The sequence below is a fragment of the Triturus cristatus genome, chromosome 9 (genome assembly GCF_964204655.1).
Source record: "Triturus cristatus chromosome 9, aTriCri1.1, whole genome shotgun sequence".
NCBI lineage: Eukaryota > Metazoa > Chordata > Amphibia > Caudata > Salamandridae > Triturus > Triturus cristatus.
In genome coordinates, this window is record NC_140592.1 from 1,274,730,443 (window position 1) to 1,274,745,778 (window position 15,336).

A 15,336-nucleotide genomic window follows, 5' to 3' on the forward strand; every position below is an offset into this window, starting at 1 on the left:
TGGTTAGGCTCAGGGGGCATCTCTAAGATGCCCTCGGTCGTGCATTCTACATTAAATCCCACACTGGCATCAGTGTGGGTTTAATGTGCTGAGAAGTTTGATCTCAAACTTCTCAGTCTACAGTGCAGCCATCATGGTGCTGTGGAGTTTGTGATGACGGCCTCCCAGCACCATATACTCTTAATGGCAGCACTGCACTTACAGTGCCCAGGAATGGACCTGGGTACTGTAGGGGTACAGGGCTCATGCACCAGTACCCACACCACTGGCATAGGTCACCCAGCTGGAGGAATGACTGAGGTATGCGAATGCAGTGTGTTTTGTGGGCATGGCACACAGGGATGTGTACCATGTCGAGACTCTGTTTTGTTCTGCACCCAGACACTCAGCCTGCAAAGGAAGTGTGTGTGTGTGTATCAGGGTACAGGGCCTCTAAGGGCAGCACAATAAGTGCTGCAGCCCTTAGGGGCCTTCTGTGGTCAAAGGGCCCTGGGTACCTGTGGTACCATTTACCAGGGGCTGACCTGTGGCCAGAGATGCCAATTGGGTTTAGGCTTCATGCAGTTTTAGGGAAGGAACACAGGCCCTGGGCACCTGATTGGCAGGAGCACAGGGCACACTCAGTCAAAGTACATCAGCAATTCAGCAAAAAGTGGGGACATACCATGCAAGAAAGATGGCACTTTCTCACAGGACCGGAGCCTTTTTCTTAGTCCCAGTAGGACTTTGGGGCAAGGAAGGTTCGGTACTCACAATACGCTGACCTTGCGGAATCTCTTCGTCCACATCGGAGCCGGATTCGGAGACCGATATATGATCCTCCTGTTCTTCCTCGGACCCTAGCGCATTGCCGGTCTCTTGTTCAGAATCTTCTCCAAAGAGGTCCGGAATGGAACTGGTGTATTGGCATCGCATGTCGCGACGTTGAGCCCGATGGTCACGGAGCGTTTTCTTCGAGCGGAAAGATTTACACATGTCGCAGTCCTGTTAGTTGTGCTCCGGAGATAATCACAAGTTGCACACTTCCTGTGAGTAGGTGCGCGGGAACTTTGCATGGCACAGAGGGCAGAATTTAAATGGAGTCTGTTCCATTGCAGCAAGGCTGGCCCGACGCGGGTGGGCCCGACGGCTTTCCACGAGTTTACTGAAGAGTTTTTGTATTTGGCACGATCCGAGAAGAAAGTGACTACGCGATCGAAAACAATACCGTCAAGGGTAAGTGGATTGTGCACCGAGGGAATCCCAAAAAACAGTTTAGAACCGGAGCGCAGCAATTTACGTCCAAACCCGATGGCAAAAATAAACAATAAAAAAACTACAATCTAACAATGGAGTCGATGCCAATGTGCACTATCACCGAAACGAGGAGTCGCCTACCTCGTAACTGGAAAGACTTCCTTGAAGAACTGGAAAATATCCGGACCCAACAATAGATGGCAGTAGTATGCAAAGCATGTGATCTACAGCTCACATGCCTCGAACCTGTTATCTCAAGAGGGTTTAGCAAATATTTTGTGTTACTGAATTCTTTGTTCAAAGTTTGAGTTTTGAAACATAAGTTGTTCAAGACTACAGAACAGTAACAGGTGGAAGAACCCATGAAGGCAGAAGAGAGAAGCAAATGCCAATCCATGTGGACTGGTGAAACAGGGAACTGGAGTACGCTGTAGTGTGAATTGGGGGTTAATGCAATGCCTACTTACCCATGTATAGTCTATGGAAAGCCATGCCTGCTTACATATGTATGGTCTATGGAAGGCTATGTCTGCTTACTAATGTATGGGCCATGGAAGGCCATGCCGGCTTACCCATGTATGGTCTATGGAAGGCCATGCCTGCTTCCCTACATATGATCTATGGCCATGCCTGCTTACCTACGTATGGTTTATGGCCATGCCTGCTTACCTACGTATGGTCTATGGCCATGCCTGCTTACCTACGTATGGTCTATGGCCATGCCTGCTTACCTACGTATGGTCTATGGCCATGCCTGCTAAACCACGTATGGTCTATGGAAGGCCAAACGCTGGCCAGCAGTGGTTACTGGCATGCATGTATAGCTCTGCGTAGACTGAGGAAGAGAGTTAGATTATATTGATTTAAAGCGTTTGCTTCATTAAATAAGATTGCAACTAATTCATCTCTGTGTTTTTAAAACCCGGTATCCAGTGATAGGGCATCAACCTCTATGAAAGTCCTTGCTGCATCTCGACTAAAAAAAAAAAAAAAAACTGTCTGCGGTCCGGCTGCCATGCAAATCTGCAGTTGCTAGAGGGTAACTCAGTAGTATTCTGTGACACAAAAAACTGAAAGGTACTTTTTACTGAGGCGTGCTTTGCAAAGCTGGAGGAGGATTCAGGTAGAATCTACAGGGTGGAGAGATTAAACACATCCAACGTAACAAGCAGAAAAGTCACACCCAGTCACGCTGCAGAGGTTTCTGTTTTAGTATAGCGTAGTGTGCAGAAAGGACACCAAGCAGCAATATTTAACTGCTGAACAGAAACAGTAAAACAAACTGGATCCTGGACCCAGAAAAGGAGACTGTTCTCCTCTAAGCTCAAGCCACAGCCATCAAATTCCAAGAACATTTCACTACCCCTTAGTACTTTCATACATACCAATCGTTTTCTGCCGCACAATATTTCGCGCCTTCTCTGTGCCTGGGGACCCAGTGGTCGTGGCACTGCGTTGTCTCATTGGGGCTTGTCCCGGTTGGTCTCGACTCCAGCCGCGGGAGAAAGACTTGTCAACAGATGCCTTGGGGAACTCGTGCCCGGTTACTTAGAAAACAAAGTGGCATGAGTGTAACTACAAATAACTCAGTCATTCTTATTGTTTGCGTTCTACATATAGCTCCAAACACGTCAGTTTGCGATAATTTAAATCATGTTAAGTAAAAACATACAGCTTCACAAAAAAGAGAAAGAATAGATTGATCAGGGTTCCCCAATCTTTACTGTAATAAGAGCTACTTACGATCAATCAAATTCATCCTGATCTACTAGCATCAGAAGGGCTGCAACAGTGACCACATCAAACACGGTTATGTTAAGTGGCACCGTATGTAAAATTACCCACAGTGATTGCCCGAGCGCATCAGGCAGGATTGCCAGCAGTAACGTAAAACAAGGCTGTGGAATGCCTTTCCGTAGGAAATACATAACTGAACTAGCTCAAATGCCCCTGGTACCATGAGAATAATATTAATAATTACAAACCTCCCCAGTGTCACAATTTACTGCTCAACTATCAGTTTTAAAAAGAATTTGAAAATGTAAACATCAGCTTATCAGTTCTGAAAATACCCACATTTTATTCTCTAATACACACACAGTTTTGGTATACATGTATTCTGTAACAAATGAATGTCCACTGAAGCTTTCTTGTAGATTAGAAGAGTAGTTTATTAAAGCATCTGCCTCCTGAAGAGCAGCCGTGTAACTGACGGTGAACTGCTCTTCAGAACGTGGAACAGCAAGCAGCATTTAAACATATACATTCAGGGCATAGTAATGGAAGTCATAGAGATAGAATACAGTGATGGAAAGCATTCTACATAAACTACTGTAACAGATCTTCCTTCCTTACGATAAAAACGAGAAATTCAAGAAGCAGATCCAATTAATATAAAACAAAATCTTGACATTTTTTAGGTAACAATTTGTGTCTCTTGGTTCCAGATGACTTGGCAGAACTGGAAGGAGAAACCACATTGTCAACCTCAACTTTTACAAAAGACTGAGAACATGTTGATCCTTTTCTAACATTACAGAATCACAGGAAAAGCCTAGGTTAGAAGAGCACAAAGATGATTGGGCTTTGGTTACATTGACTTTAGCAATCTTAGAAATGCTCCACCAAGAACCATTGTTTAAAAGCACAGATGTTTTACCAACTTTATGACTAATAAAAACATCAGAACATTTTGATTGGCCTTGTTTTACATGTACAAGTAATTTGCTTTTGACCTGATCACCTACATGCAATTCAGGCTGTTTAGAGTTAGCACACTTATTGAAATTGTTGCAAATTTGTTTAACAGACATATGTATTTTATTAATATCCCAATTAGGTACAAAAGATTTAGCCCATGAGAGAGATAGTTCTTGTGATGTGGCGATGTCTCTAGAATCCTCTGTTAACTCTATTTGATGATACGCTGATTGGAGATCGATGGTGGTGAAAAATTTAGCACCATCCAATTTGGCTAGTAAGTCTTGTACCTTAGGTAATGGGTGGCATTCCATGACAATTTGTTTATTTACAGATCTCAAATCAGTGCACATTCCAAGTTCTCCATTCCGTTTCTTAACTAGAACAATTGGAGAAATCCATTCCGAAGCATTGACGGGTTCTATGACCCTATCAGCACATAGGTTTTAGATCATCTCAGATAATTCATTCCTTACAGATAAGGGAACATTTCCAAGCTTGTGCTTAGATGGAACAGCATTTTTTTTAAAAAAAAGTATTTTGTGTGAAAATCCTTTAACTTTTCCCAATTCTTTTTTAAAAACTCCTTTGTTTATTGAGAATAGACTGAACTATTTGCTCATGGTCTTGAAGATCATCACATACAATCTGTAAATCTTCTACCATACATACCTGTACTTTGGCATTAGAACGTAAAGAAATATCAAATTTACCTTGGTGCTTCCACCCTAGGACTTGCAATCCATCAACAGCAACATAAACTTTCCCAAGAATAATTTTTTGCTTAAAAGAAATGTCAGAAACAAAATAAACCAGCATTTCAATTTCTTTGCCCCCAAAGCCATAAACACGAATATCGTTAGGTTCAAGTAGTTTGTCTTTCCAAGACTTAAAAATATGAATTGCAAATAATTGCATAGGGGGAGCCAGAGCTGTGCTGCTGCGTGTCAAAGTTAGCTCTAACCACTGACTTGGAAAACAGTTATCAGTGAGCTGTACAGTTTGACTTTTTTCTGCTTCTCAACCTGATGATGTACAAAGCAACCTGAAGTGGACGTCTCCAGTGTGGGGTGTCTTGAGGGTGGGTTAGTCACTTCGAGCCGCACCAACATGTCTATGGTAAAACCAGTAAACAAGGTGGTATTCCTTGCCCAGCCACTAGATTGTTAATTCACAGCCAGTGAAATCTAAAATATGCTTGAGCTAAAGACTAAACGGGAAGGGTTATTATCCTATAACATTAGCACAGTCTTGTTCACACAGAGCTCTGACTGCCAAGACCTCTAATTGAGTAATGCCATCTAGGGAACTTCTCCCCTAATGTGACTGAACTCGAGCTGTGCTCATCCACGGTTTATACTACTTCCGCTCATTGAGATCACTGCTTCTTTCCTATGTTTATAGCCCTATCCCATCCATCTGTTCCAGGCTTCTCCAACGAGTAGCTCGTGACCTACTGGTAGCTCTGCAGCTTCCTGGAAGTAGCTCCCCTGTGCCCAGTCCAGCTTGACTGAATATTTTATAGTAGTTTATGTATAATGCTTTCCATCACTGTATTCTATCTCTATCTCTATGACTGCCAATACTATGCCCTGTATGTATATGTTTATACATACAGGGCATAGTTCCACGTTGTGAATAGCAGTTCACCTTCAGTTACACGGCTGCTCTTCAGGAGGTGGATGCTTTAATGAACTACTAGCTTCAGTGGACATTCATTTATTACATATTGGTGATGACTGGGGAAGATTTCTTACCAGTCTCTACATACTGAAGCATCCACAGCGCAAATTTGTTTAGATTATTTCTTCCGTTTCCTGGCAATTTACTTTGACCGGTATTCTCGGCATCCTACCCGCATCAACATGTTGCCATTGAAGAAAGACGTGGCTGATGGTATCTCGTCCACCCAGACTTTGCGCCTCGTATTTTGTTCCTGCTCTCGGGCTGCATTTGCCTTTGATTTTCACCCGGTTTGCTGCTTCTGTGTGCCTGTTGCCCGCAACATTGAGGAGCCGCCTGCCTTGCTGTGCTTCGTGTAACTCTGTGGCATTTTCTTAAAGCAAGCCAGATTTTGCCGTTATCCGAAGATTACAAGATTTATTTATTTCTCGTTTGACTTCCCTGAGAGCTCACGCTGTTTGTTTTCAACGCGCTCTCCAAAGTTCGACTTACCGAAGCGTGTCCTACTGACCTGCGACTCGACGCACGTCACGCTGACAGCTGCCTCAAAACGTTTCCTGCCAGATCATCTCATCTGATTGGTTTGTATGTGATACTGTGTGCCTCGGTGACACGCACACCTTATTAACTCTTTATTTTCTGCGTGTCTTGGTGACATGTTCACCTTTTACTGTTGATATTTCACTCCTGCATAATTTCTTGCATATTCCCTGCTGTATTACTGTTTCAATTTCTCCATTTAAACTGTTTTAGCCGCAATTTAATCACACTATGGGCACTGAGTGTGGTAATCCTCTGCCTCCCTTTTATTCTGGTCCCAATCAACCCAGTATGAAATAGGAGAAATGGTATATGCAGTTTAATAATTATTTATTAGCCATTAATGGAGACAGTTTCAGTGCAAAGAGAAAGAAAGCCTACTTTTACATACATTAGGAGGTCATGCTGTGATGTTTTTGAACACTTACAGTAGGTGTGGAGAGTGGTGATTATGACTGTTCCACAGAGGCAATAGAGAGATTCACTCTCTATTCGTAGTAGTGTGGTCGAGCAGTAAGGCAGTATCAGAGGACAGTGTTAAGCATTTGTTGCACACACTCAGTCAACAAATGAATTCACACACTCAAAGACTGAACTTCAGACAAATTGGTTTTGTATCAAAATATAATTTTAGTTATTTTATTTTCTAGAACCAAGCAAGCCTGGTACAGGTAAGCAATACATACTTTACAGTAGTAAAGCAGGTTGTAAACAATTTGAATTGAAATTGGATATGCACTTTGTTTTGACTTACAGAATGGTTGCAGAGAAATGCAATACTTTGTAAATGCAGTACATAGACTTGAATGGGCTTTTCAGTAAAATACCAGGTAAGTTACTTTTTAGATTACTTTTCTTACTCAGAGTAGTATACCTGGATACTATTCTGAGACATTTCCTGTAAACAGGTAAGTAAAATCGTTTTGGTTAAATAGTACAATTTAAAAAAATTTCTTTAGGTTTTCAAACTCCACACTTAAAAACTTTTCCAAGAAAAATAGTCAATGTTATCTTATAATGTTATCGGTTTTCGGGTAAGTATTTGGTAGTAGTGGGAGTTGAGGTTCTGAGGGGTAGACTCAGGGGCAGGGATGCACTCTCGTTACACCCTCAGCGGCACTAAGGCAGCCGGGTGCTGAGCCCAGTGTTATCCAAAGGGGGATAGGGGGCCTCCGGTTGGTGGCTGCTGACGAGCAGGCCTCTTGGTTGTGAGGGCCAAGCTCCTGGTGTCAGGCCCAGGGCAAAGGGGGATCCGGTTTAGCACAAAAAGTGCACCCGCAGCGGCGCAGGAGGGTTTGGGTGCAGGGTGCTGTTTTGGCGTTGGGTGCCCTGTTGTTTTTAATGGGGATTTCCGGTTTTGGTATTCAGCTGCAGGCTCGGTTCAGGAAGACTTCCGGGGAGAACCAACAGCTGGGCAGGTAAGTTGAAGGGCTCGGGGATGTAGGTGCACCTCGGGTTCTCTTCTCCAGGGCGCAGGGCAGCTGGATGCAGGGCTGTCTTTTGAAGTTGGATTTCACCTTACCGGGCCACTCGTGGTGGTGGTGGTGGGGGGGGGGGGGGGGGGGTACGTGCAGAGGCTGCAGGTGAAGTCTGGGAGTCCCGGAGGGGTCAACCCATGGTGTACTCGGACTCTGAAGCGCTGGGGGACCGCGCTGGGATGGGTGGGCTACTCAAACACGGGCCGTAGGCGACGGGTGCAGTCGTAGTTCCAGCTGTCGGGTTTCTTTGTCCTCAGCTCAGAGTCTGTTTTCGGAGTTTTTTTTGGGAACAGGGCTGCTGTTCACAGGAGATCCGGTCTTTGTTGAAGGCAGTCAGTCCTCCCAGAGGGTTCTGGAGGTCGCTGGCTGCAGGACAAGATGATTTTTGGTGCAGGATCTCTGGAAACTGGGGAAAGGGCTGGGGCCAAATCAGTTGTTCTCTGCAGTCTCCTCTGCTGGGTGTCTTCTTTCGTCCCTTTTCTTCTTGGGTTGCGGGAATCTGCTTTCTTGGTCTAAGGCTGCCCCATAAGTACTGTATTTAGGGGGCGTTTTAGGGGTCTCGACGTCAGTAGCCAATGGGCTACTGACCTTAGGGTGACTACACCCTTGGTGTGCTCACCCCATGTGGGGGAGTGAGCACCATCCCTAATCCTGATTGGGGAGTGTCTGCCATCTGCAAGATTGTGAGCACTGGAGATTGGGCTTCACCTCGCCTTCCCCACCTGAGCGGTAGAGTTGGCAGAGGTGGGCACACCTTCTGGGCTGGCTAGTTTTTCCTGCCTGTCTTTCCGCTGAAAAGGAGGGGAGACAGGAAGGGGGCCTGCTCCTGATAACAGGAGAGGCTCCGGGGCGCATTACAGAGGCTGCCAGGCCTTTGAAGCTCCCCTGCCACAGATGGTTCTTACTGGCCTGGGGGAGGTGTGAACACTCTTGCCTAGGAAAGGCTTTGTTTCTGGGCTCAGAGAGCGAAGGATCCCACCCTAGGAGTCCAAAAACATGTCTCGTAGTGACAGGCTGGTGTGTACCAGTCAGGGAACCCACCAGAGGCTGGTCGTTTTTCAGGGGGCATTTCTAAGATGCCCTCTGTGGGCTTCACCTCGCCTCTCCCACCTGAGGAGTGGAGTTGGCAGAGGTGGGCACACCTCTTTTCCTCACTTGTTTTTCCCGCCAGTTCTCCTGCCCAAAGTGGGGGTCAGAACCAGTGGTGACCAGTTGCTGAGAGCAGCAAGTGGCCTGGGGAAGCTCAAAAGGCGGCAAGCCTTTGAAGCTTCCCCTTCGTGAACCCTGCCCATCCCTGGGGAGGAGGCTTAGCACCTCATCCCAGGATGTGTATTGTTTCAGGCCCCAGAGAGCAGCAGGCTCTCGACCCAGGGGTCCAGAAACATGTCCGTTGGTGGCAGCTGAAAGTTAGTTTTCAGGGGGTATCTCTAAGATGCCCTCTGTGTGCATTTTTCATTAAATCCCATACTGGCATCAGTGTGGATTAAATGGGCTGAGTAGTTTGATACTAAACTTCTCAGTTTTCAGTGTAGCCATTATGGTGCTTTGGAGTTCATAATGACAAGCTCACAGCACCAAATACTCTTAATGGCAGCACTGCAATTACAATGTCTAAGAATTGACATAGGCCCTGGAGGGGTACAGGGCTCATGCACATGTACCCTCACCGCTGGCATTGGGCACCCAGCTAGAGGGGTGACTGAGCTATGCCAGGGCAGTGGGTTGTAGGCATTGCACACAGATGTGTGCCATGTCGACTCTTCACTTTGTTCTGCACCAAAACACGCAGCCTGCAAATGCTGTGTGTGTGTGTAAAGGTACAGGGCCTCTAAGGGTGGCACAATAAGTGCTGCAGCCCTTAGAGGTCTTCCCTGGTCACAGTGCCCTGGGTACCTGTGGTACCGTTTACCAGGGGCTAACCTGTGGCCAGAGATGCAAATTGAGTTAGCTTTGGGAAAAGAACACAGGCCCTGGGAGACTGATTGGCAGGGACCCAGGGCACATCAAGTGAAAGTGCATCAGTAGTCTGGCAAAAAGTGGGGGGGGGTTACTGCAACAGAAACCCACTTTCCTACAACAGTCAATTGTCGAGGTAGGGGAAGTTTAGAATCCCCAATCTCCCAGTGTCTGCTGTGACCACCCCTATCACTTTCGTGAACACCTGAGGGGCACTAGTGAGGTTGAGGGAGAGCATGAAAATGAAAATGCTCCTGGCCCACCCTGAACCATACATAGAGCCCATGGGACTGCACTACGGATATATGAAAATAGGCATCCTGCAGTTAGAAAGCTACAATCTGTCGTTTTGATCCAGGGGAGAAAGCGCCAGGGCATCATGAATTTATTGTTCAACAAGAAGACCTCCGCCCTTCTTCGGCATGAGGAAATAGCAAGTGTAGCAGTCAGTCCCTATTTCCAGGGTCGGGAACCTCTTGATGGGCCCCCCTTTGGCCAAAAGAGTCTCTGTTTCTTGGAGCAGGTGCACCTCTGAAAGATGCTCTGATGTGGGAAGGAGGGATGGCGGGTCTAAAAGGAACGGTAGGGCATTGTCCCGTTGAACGGTCCACAGAATACATCTGTTGGATGTCATACTGTGCCATCCGTGACGGACGTGTCTGATCCTGCATCCCACATGGTGATCATGTTCCACGAATGCCAAACTTAAGTAGCATTGGAGGCTGTGGCTTCAGGGGCGCAAGACTAGAATGTGCATTGCCCCTGTTGGCCTGCTTATTGTCTGCTTGATCGCCTTCACGAACACGAAAGTATAGGGGTGCCTGCTGTGCGGGCGGTGGGTCTTGTCACTGCTGCTACGCCAACCCTCTAAAGCAGCCAGGAAAGGGTGAAACTGTTGAGAATACTGTCTTGCAGGGGACGCAGAGTGGATTAGCTTTCTTTAAAACTTTCTAATGCTGACTCAACCTATTCACCAAACAGGCAAGACCCATCATAAATGCATTGAACAGCAAACTCTTCAGCACTTGTACTGTCATTTTTGGGGTATTAGGATTCACTCTGAAGATTTGTAAAGCGTACCACAACAAAGCAGTCATATTTGATGGTGACTTAGGAGAAGGCAGCAGTTGAATCTTGAAGCAGGTCAGGGGCTGAATAAAGGTGGACTCCACTCCTACAAACACTGTATTTTATAAAGATGTTATCTATATCTACCACCTTCTTAAATGTGTTTTGTGCATCATCCATAAGACAGCTTATAAACCTCACCATGGTTGAGTTACAACAAACAAAGTTGTTCAGATGCAGACCAGCTTTGAAAGACTGAACGACTTTCAACATGCTGAGGAACTCAGGGCTCCAGCCTGAAACAATGGGATTTGGGTGCAATGTCAAGGCAGCAGTGATCCTCAGGGGTGGCCGCTGTTCAGGGATTTATTGCTTCTTTGTTGGTCTTGATATTCATGGCTTGAGTGGCAAAGCGAGGTAAGGCAGCCGCCTTGAGGCCACTAATTCATGGAGTGGGAATGACTGCTGTGCTACGGCTGGCAGCTGCAAGCACTGTACTAGTGAGAGTGGGAGGACAACTAGGGCACAGGGGTCACCATTTTGCTTTTGCTGCCAATAAATATTAAACTGTTGCTATTAATATTGCTCTGCTGATTCAATAATCAATTTATTAAGAAACTTGGACAACTAATGGTACTCCGAGGGCTCAGAGCACACATCAAGTCAATTAAATTCAATAAAAACTTTATTCGATATTCATCACAAATACCAAAAAAGTAATGATGGCAATATAATCCGCATATGCACAGACTCGATACTGATCATGCCGCACTATAAAGAGTCTTATCCTAGCGCTCCGCTCAAGCATGTCCCAAAAAGGATTGATGCAAAGCGCAAACAAGAGCAGAGAGCAAGGACAGCCCTGACGTGTACCTCTCGTGATCTGAACTACCTTAGATGTTAAACCCATAGAACAGATCCGGGCCACGGGGGACTGATATAGGACCTGTAAAGCCTGGATATAGCCCCGAGGAAAACCCATCGCAGATAAAACTCTCCACAGAAAATTCCACGAGACATGGTCAAACGCCTTCTCAGCATCGAGCAGCACTAATCCGACGTCTCTGGCCTCCACTTGGGCAATGTCCAGTATGGTGATAACTCTCGCTATATAATTCACCGTCCCCCTGCCAGGAATAAACCCATGCGGTCTGAGGGAAACTAAGGGGGATATAACCTTAGCCAGTCTATTCGCCAAGATTTTCGCATAAATCTTCCCGTCACAGTTTGTAAGTGAAATTGGGCGATATGACCCCGGGATATCAGAAGGCTTGTCCTTCTTGTTAAACACAATAATAGTAGCGTCGTTCCATGATTTAGGTGCCTGGCACCGCGCCAAAAAGTACGTTTTGAGGTCTTGAGAAAAAATCCGATAAAGTTCTGATGGAAGCTTATCTGGCCCGGCAGCTTTGCCACGAATCATAGAGTTAATAGCCTGCTCTACTTCATCCATTGTAATAGGACTGTCTAAGGCTCCAAGATAGTATTGGAACAGATACTGGTTGCGGGGAGGCGGGTGGGCGTGTACAACTCTGCAGCTCTACATGCCAAGAACAGATGCATACTGGTAAGTAGCGTTTTCCATTCGAGGCATATGAGCTGCAGATTGTACACTGTACATAGACTGTACAGCAGTGCCGCCCCTAGCGGTGGTCACCTGCATCAGTTGCAGTGGTTTGAAAAAGTGTTTTAAGAACAGCTTGGCCTACAGAAGCCTGTTGCTTAGCCTGCACGTCAACACAATAGTGTTTGGTGAAGGTGTGTGGTGTAGACCATGTTGCTGCTTTACAGATGTCATCTAAGGGGATGTTCCTTAAGAATGCCATGGAAGTCCCTAGTTTGCGTGTTCAGTACGCTCTAGGGGGAATTGTTAATGTGCGTTTAGTCTTCCGGTAGTATATTTGGATGCATTTTACTATCCACCTTGCGATCCCATCTTTGGAGGTGGGGTTCCCTTTATGAGGTGGGGAGAAGGCCACAAACAGTTGTTTTGTCTTTCTAAAGGGTTTAGTCCTGTCAATGTAATAGAGTAGGGCTCTTTTGACGTCCAGTCTGTGAAGAGTTCTCTCAGCTACAGAGTCTGGGTTTTGGAAAAACACCGGTAACTCAACTGATTAGTTACGATGAAAAGCAAAGATAACTTTGGGAAGGAATTTTGGATTCTGTGGCAGGACGGAGGCGAGGATTATGCAGATCTTCCTTCACTTTATTTTGCATAGCAGGTTAAAGAACATTGTATAAAAAGCACAATAAACACAATAGACTACACATCCCATGAACCATAGGGGAGTAGTCTCCAAGGTAACAACAGTCCAATCCTGTGATAGTCCACAATATATATTCCAATGACGTCCCTTCCGCTTCCTCTTTCTTCACTGCTCGTCAGTTAAGGGGCATTCTTTTCATTCCTCGCTTATCTGACGTGTTTGCTTACTGTATGCGCGTTTATCGTGATTACTTGTGTTTTGCTTGCTTTATTTAGTGCAGTAGGCTTTTGCCCGAGCGCTGTCATCCCCGCTTTTCGTGGACCTCGAGGTGTGCGCTGTGCGCGCTGAGGGGATTCCGTAGGGCACGTCATCGCCGCGTGTGGCAGCTTTACAGAGCGCTACCGCGCGCTTTGAGGCGCGATTGGGATCACGAGCGCTGAGCTGGTTGCCGGCCCGCCTCCCAACCAACTCTCTCCGTGACACCGCTTCTCGGTGCTTTCTATCCCCACACGCTTTTGCGGCGCCACCTGGTGGTGTCTGTATATTTCTCAATTCAGGGAGTTTGACAGCTTGGGATCTCCCTCGCTGTTTGAGCACCGGAGAGGGGGCTGCCTGGTGGGTTTTAAAGGTGATTTTTGTGCTCTCACCCTCATTAATATGTCTTCTTCTGAAGATCATTTTTACTCCTCCACTCAGGAGGCAGAAGTAGAATGGCCACCATAGAGTCTCCCTCCTGCAGTGGACCATGCCCTCTCGCAGGCCATCTCTAGGGCGCTGGCCCCCCTGTAGGATAGGGTGGATGAGTTAGCCAAGAGCATCCCGGGGGTGTTCAGTGACCCTAGTTCGGTAGCGGCAGGTCCCATTGGCTCTCAGGGTGATGGTAGGATGGCCATGAAGCGTCACGCGGGGCACTTGGAAGGGTTTGACAGACTGAGGGAATCCTTCCTAAAAAGTGCACGAACACTTAAACACAAACCCTGCCGGGAGGAGGAGTAGCCCGGAGAAACTGGCAACATGGTCGCCCCAAATTTGGACCCCGATGGCGGTCTTTCCCTTGAAGGGGAGGGTGTATCTGAGGGTGAAATTACCTCCGACAAGGACAAGGACTCGGGTCGTCCCTGGCGCCTGGGTTCCCGTTCCTCTGAGTCCCAGGATGGGGACGGGGGACATTCAGACATGTTTGAGCCCACGCAGATCTACCATCCTAGGTCGTCAGAGTGGTTCCCTGATGCCAAGGTGGCAGAGAACGTGGCGTCTAAGATTCGCCAACCTCTGGAGAGGGATGTTAGAGCTAGGATGAGGGGAGAATTCCCCCGGCCTTCGCTCAAAGGGAAGGTGGCGCACACTCCAGAGATTGATGAGAAACTTTGTACTTTTTTCGCAAAATATATGCGTGACACCAAAAAGGGTATAGATAGATCCTGGAGAAATTGTCAGGTTAAACTCCTTGACCTGGTAGGGCCCTTGACTCAGATCATTCAACTAGCGGTGCGATCAAAAGAATCTGGAAGCCCTTTGTCTACAGACATAGTCGCGGGCTGGGCACAGCGAGTGATATGCCTTCTCGGCAACGGGAACTGTGCCCTAGCAGTGGAGAGGAGGAGATCCCCCCTTATAAAAATTAATCCGAAATTGGGAGACTTAGCTACCTCTGAAGCGGGAACCGTGGTTCAGGGTAAACTTTTTGGTGAACCGTTCGTCAAAGAGTTGAACAAATTTGTCACCACTTTTTCTGCCCTAGACAAGGATCATGCCTCTATAAAAAAGATTTTTCCAGGGCGTGTTTTTGCCGGGGCCGGAAGAGGCAAGGGTCGCTCCTCCGGCCGCTCCCAGCAGCAAGGCACCTCCAATAGAGGTCAACAACGGCAGAATAATGGCTGGAACTACGGTCGCCAGGGAACCTTGTATCCCAGTAGAGGTTCCGGAAGAGGACAAGGTCGGACCAACAGAAGAGGCGCGAACGCCCCTGGAGGTCCGCTGGTAAGAATTACCGTTTCTTCCCCTCAAGATCTCGGTGGGGGGGGGGGAGGGGGGAGGGGGGAGAGGCTTTTACTCTTCTCTCACAACTGGAGAAAGATCACATCAGACCTGTGGGTATTGCAGATAGTAAGGGGTTTCCACATAAGAGTTCTACGGCACCCCTGTTCAGACGATGCACCCAAGACATTAACATTTCTTAGCAGAAGAGGAGAGTTTGATAGAGACAGAGATTTCGGATCTTCTAAGGAAAGGAGCCGTTTGCAGGTCGGTACTTCATCCAAATGGTTTTCTCAGCAGCCTTTTCCTGGTAGAGAAAAAGGACAAGGGCTTCAGGCCGGTTATCAATCTAAAAGAGTTCAACGGGTGGCTGGTTTAGCGCCACTTCAAGATGGAGGGGAAAGACTTACTTCGGGATATCCTCCTTCCGGGGGATTGGATGGTCCGAATAGACCTGAAGGATGCTTACCCGACGGTTCCCATTTTCCCCC

General features: G+C 46.9%; 1 protein-coding gene across 9 annotated transcripts in view; it reads right to left on the reverse strand.

Moving 5' to 3' along the window:
• RALGAPA1 (Ral GTPase activating protein catalytic subunit alpha 1) overlaps positions 1–15,336 on the reverse strand; it is a 717,351-nt gene that overhangs the window by 511,069 nt on the left and 190,946 nt on the right. For all 9 annotated transcript variants that reach the window (XM_085627452.1, XM_085627453.1, XM_085627449.1 and 6 more), the window contains exon 16: positions 2,622–2,783. In XM_085627452.1, coding sequence (XP_085483578.1) covers positions 2,622–2,783 — 162 coding nt within the window. The remainder of the gene's footprint in view (positions 1–2,621; positions 2,784–15,336) is intronic.